Genomic DNA, 3,798 nt, shown 5'->3' on the forward strand with positions numbered 1-3,798 from the left:
TATCCATTTATTTTATTTTATCAATTTAGATACTCCTGCTGTTAATGTAACTGGATTGGTTGCTGGTATTTCAGGGAATGGATGCTCTAGAGCTAGCAGTCGTAAAAGAATATGTGCTAATGTTGGAATGAGTGTCACCATAAGGTGTGCTGTCGGCCCTGGTGATACTTATACTATCACTGGCCCAGGGGAATCATCTAATAATGCACCACTAGCATTTACTGTTGCTGATAACAATTATGGTGATTTTACTTGTACTTCTACTAATCCCTGTGGCAGTGTCACTGATACCATTCGTCTGGAAAGAGCCGATTGTGAGTTTAGCCTGACAGAAGAAGCAAAATACAACTATTGAGGTATTACCATTTGTTCTTATTTCAGGTCCTTTGCCTGATGTGACTGTATCTGTCCAAAGAGGTGATGGTACTATTGTAGATTCTCCTTGCCTGCGTACTGATAATGATTTGTTTGTTTCGTGTGCTGATTCCCTCTCTGGCAGTACTGTAGCCTGGTATATTAATGGAGCCCTTATGAGTAATACTGGGTCTAGACAGAGAGTCACTGTCTCTGGTAATTATACTTGTGTCATGACTAGCACTTGTGGATCTGTTGCTAGCACTACCTTTATCAAAGGTTAATTTTCATGAATATTGCAAACAAAATACTTATTCCCTAATACTTATGAGCGTTATACTACTAAATGCATGCATTATTTAGTATTACATTTTTATAAGTTATCTAGCTAATGTTCTGATTTTATATTTTACAGAGGCTCCAACTGTTGCACCTGGGACTGGTATTATTGCTAATCCTGGTAGTACCCAAGTCCCTGCTGGTACTAGGACCTGTATCTCAAGAAATGGTGTTGGATATTCAGTCCGTCTTGTCTGCAATCTATCATACAACAACGAGTCAGTGTCTGATGTTACTTTCTCTTGGTCTACTCCTGGAGGAGGCAGTCAAAGTGGTTCTGCCATTACAGCTAGTTCTATTGGAGACTATACTTGCACTGCTAGTAATCAGTGTGGAAGTAGTCAAGCAACAACTGAAGTTCTTGGTAAGGAAAGGGAAAGTGATTACCAGTATAATCCAAGACCTTTTTATTTCTTATTTTCAGGTCGTATAGTGCTGATAAAAGGAGGAGCACATACTCTTATTGAGCAAACAATTAATATTGGCTCGTGGCTCTGTATCAATTCAAACAATTCATTCACAGTCAACTGCAATACAGCCTTTGGTACTAGTGTAACTAGAACATGGCGTAAAAATGACAGGGTTATAAGTGGTGTCAATGGTAGCAGTTATACTGTTGGGCCTAGTGATGTAGAACGCGGTTGGTGGCTCTATTGTGAAGTTATGAATCCTTGTGGAAAGGATGTGGCATTTTCACCAATTCTTGGTGAGTTCTAAATTAAGATAAATGGTTATAGCATCTCTCATCACTGATGTTCATCTTATATGCAGGTCGGACTCTTGTCACTATTAGGGGAAGGATTCCAGCTCTTAATATATCAGACAATGGATGCAATCGTCCCGGTATAACCAGTACTTGTGCTGACCTTTGTCCTATTGAGGGAGAGAGAGTTGAAATTTCTTGTTCTTCTGGACGAGGATACGTCATCAGTGGACCTGGTGGAATAAGTGTAGATAGATCTCTTTATATAAGGAACTTTCATCCATCAGACTCTGGTACATATTATTGTGTATCTACATATACTCACTGTAGTGCTGCAGCGGATTCTATAATTATCGGTAGACCAGGTCAGTCAACTTTATAATTAAATTTTCTTATTATTCTTTCTCATTATCAGGTGTGCCTCCTTCAATCAGCACTTATCCTCCTGGCATACCAACTTTCACTCTACCTTCAACAATAATGAATGCTACAATCCCTATTGGATTTGCCATCTGTTTATTAGAGCATCAGTTTGTCACCATTGATTGTAGTACTCAGAGTGGTACTGAGCCTATTAAGTTTACATGGACTGCTGCTTCGACTGGTAGTAGAGTAATAGCAAGTGAAATGAGAATAACTGTTAATAATACTGACATGTATACTTGCAATGCTTCCAATGCATTTGGTACTTCTACTGCCAGCTCTATAGTTGAACGTAAGTCGAGCTCATTTATATTTTTATTCATGTTTTTACTGTTGGACATAAAGAGTTTTATTTGATTTACCGTACGGTTGGTAATATTCGAGGGTCCAAAATTTCGTGTTTTCTCCAAAATGTCCTTAGAAGCTAATATTCGTGGGTACAAATATTCGTGGGTACAAATATTCGTGGGTGGTAATTAGCAAACTTCTTTTCACTTGGATCTACTGGACTAGCTTCCAACACATGGCTTATGGTGGAATATGGAGTAAGAGACAAGAACTCTGGCTCCTCTACTGGCTTGAAAATAGTAGTTAGAGCTCTGCATGGCCCGTTATTAGTTTTTTTATGTGTGGGTGGGTAGGGGTTAAAATTTGGTGGATAAAAATAAACCACGAAATTAACGAAAATTAATACCCCACGAAATTTACCAACCGTACGGTATATCGAAAATCAAAACACTTGTGTATCAGAAAATGTAATAAAATTGTGAGTTTTTTGTCCATTTATTTTAATAATTTAGATACTCCTGCTGTTAATGTAACTGGGGAAGTGGAGGGCATTTTAGGGAATGGATGCTCTGGAACTGACAGTCGTAAAAGAATATGTGCTGAAGTTGGATTGAGTGTCACCATAAGGTGTGCTGTCGGCCCTGGTGACACTTATACCATCACCGGCCCAGGGGAATCATCTAATAATGCACCACTAACACTTACTGTTGCTGATAACAATTATGGTGATTTTACTTGTACTTCTACTAATCCCTGTGGCAATATCACTGATATCATTCGTCTGGAAAAAGCCGATTGTGAGTGAAGAGAAAAATGTAAATGTAAAGTATGATAAGATTTTGTTCCTTATTTCAGGCTCTTGTTCTATCCCCGATGTGACTGTATCTATCCGAAAAGGTGGTAATACTTGTGGTAAACAAGACATTACTGTTAGTGTTATTAATAACTAATTATTTGTATTTATTCCTTATTGTAATTCAATTGTTTGAGTTAGTTGTGTTGGCTGAGTAGAGTGATTATTACTTTTTTCTAATAATATTATTTGATTGAAATTATGTGTGTAAGAGATTGCATTCCAAAACATGATATTACTTATTTTGTCTTTTAAAACTTTTTAACTTGCACGTAAATCTGTATATTTTGATTATCAAAGTTACATACCTTTCATTTTGTAAGTTCTTTAAGCTGGAGCTATGATGGTATCACAGAGCTTGGTTGATTCACCACTGACAGTTTAAAATTTAAAAAAAAATTTTTATTTGTTATAAGAAATAAGGAAAAAACACAAGTTCAAAAAAGTCTTTAAAAAGAATAATTATTTCTAAAAAATAAACTACTAAGAATGACATCACGCACCTCAGTTTACATATTAAAGGCAACTATTATTAAAATAAAAAGGAGGAAACTATTTCCAATGACCTTCCATCCTGAAGACTCAGAAGGCAAATAGCAGTAGCCACTTGCAATTTCGTTAGGTGGTTGACACTCAGACAGTTGGATACATTCCAGTGAGGTAGCATTACGTAGCAGAGTGCTTCTACAAGCATCACAATACTGAGGACCAGCAGCAGCACAACCTTTAGTATGAGCACAATCTGAATGACACTGAGTAGGAATGCTTGAAACAGAAGAAGGGGTACTAGACACTCCATATAAACTAACTGAAATGTTACTCAAAACAGCAGATCCTC

The 3,798-nt window shown here is 37.1% G+C and overlaps 2 protein-coding genes across 2 annotated transcripts in view; one reads left to right on the top strand and one right to left on the bottom strand.

Annotated features, from left to right (window-relative positions):
* Nucleotides 1-3,163, top strand: part of LOC109588100 (uncharacterized) — a 6,135-nt gene extending 2,972 nt beyond the window's left edge. Inside the window, exons 2-9 of the mRNA XM_020004291.1 lie at nucleotides 30-314; nucleotides 382-633; nucleotides 770-1,057; nucleotides 1,118-1,399; nucleotides 1,465-1,761; nucleotides 1,812-2,111; nucleotides 2,620-2,904; nucleotides 2,963-3,163. Coding sequence (XP_019859850.1) covers nucleotides 30-314; nucleotides 382-633; nucleotides 770-1,057; nucleotides 1,118-1,399; nucleotides 1,465-1,761; nucleotides 1,812-2,111; nucleotides 2,620-2,904; nucleotides 2,963-3,057 — 2,084 coding nt within the window. The 3' untranslated portion in view covers nucleotides 3,058-3,163. The remainder of the gene's footprint in view (nucleotides 1-29; nucleotides 315-381; nucleotides 634-769; nucleotides 1,058-1,117; nucleotides 1,400-1,464; nucleotides 1,762-1,811; nucleotides 2,112-2,619; nucleotides 2,905-2,962) is intronic.
* A 306-nt stretch (nucleotides 3,164-3,469) lies between these two features.
* The window catches only part of LOC105314915 (furin-like), a 3,495-nt gene continuing 3,166 nt past the window's right edge, over nucleotides 3,470-3,798 (bottom strand). Inside the window, exon 7 of the mRNA XM_011409344.1 lies at nucleotides 3,470-3,684. Within this exon, the coding sequence (XP_011407646.1) occupies nucleotides 3,470-3,684 (215 nt within the window). The remainder of the gene's footprint in view (nucleotides 3,685-3,798) is intronic.

The sequence above is a fragment of the Amphimedon queenslandica genome, unplaced genomic scaffold, assembly GCF_000090795.2.
Source record: "Amphimedon queenslandica unplaced genomic scaffold, v1.1 AMPQUscaffold_12288, whole genome shotgun sequence".
NCBI lineage: Eukaryota > Metazoa > Porifera > Demospongiae > Haplosclerida > Niphatidae > Amphimedon > Amphimedon queenslandica.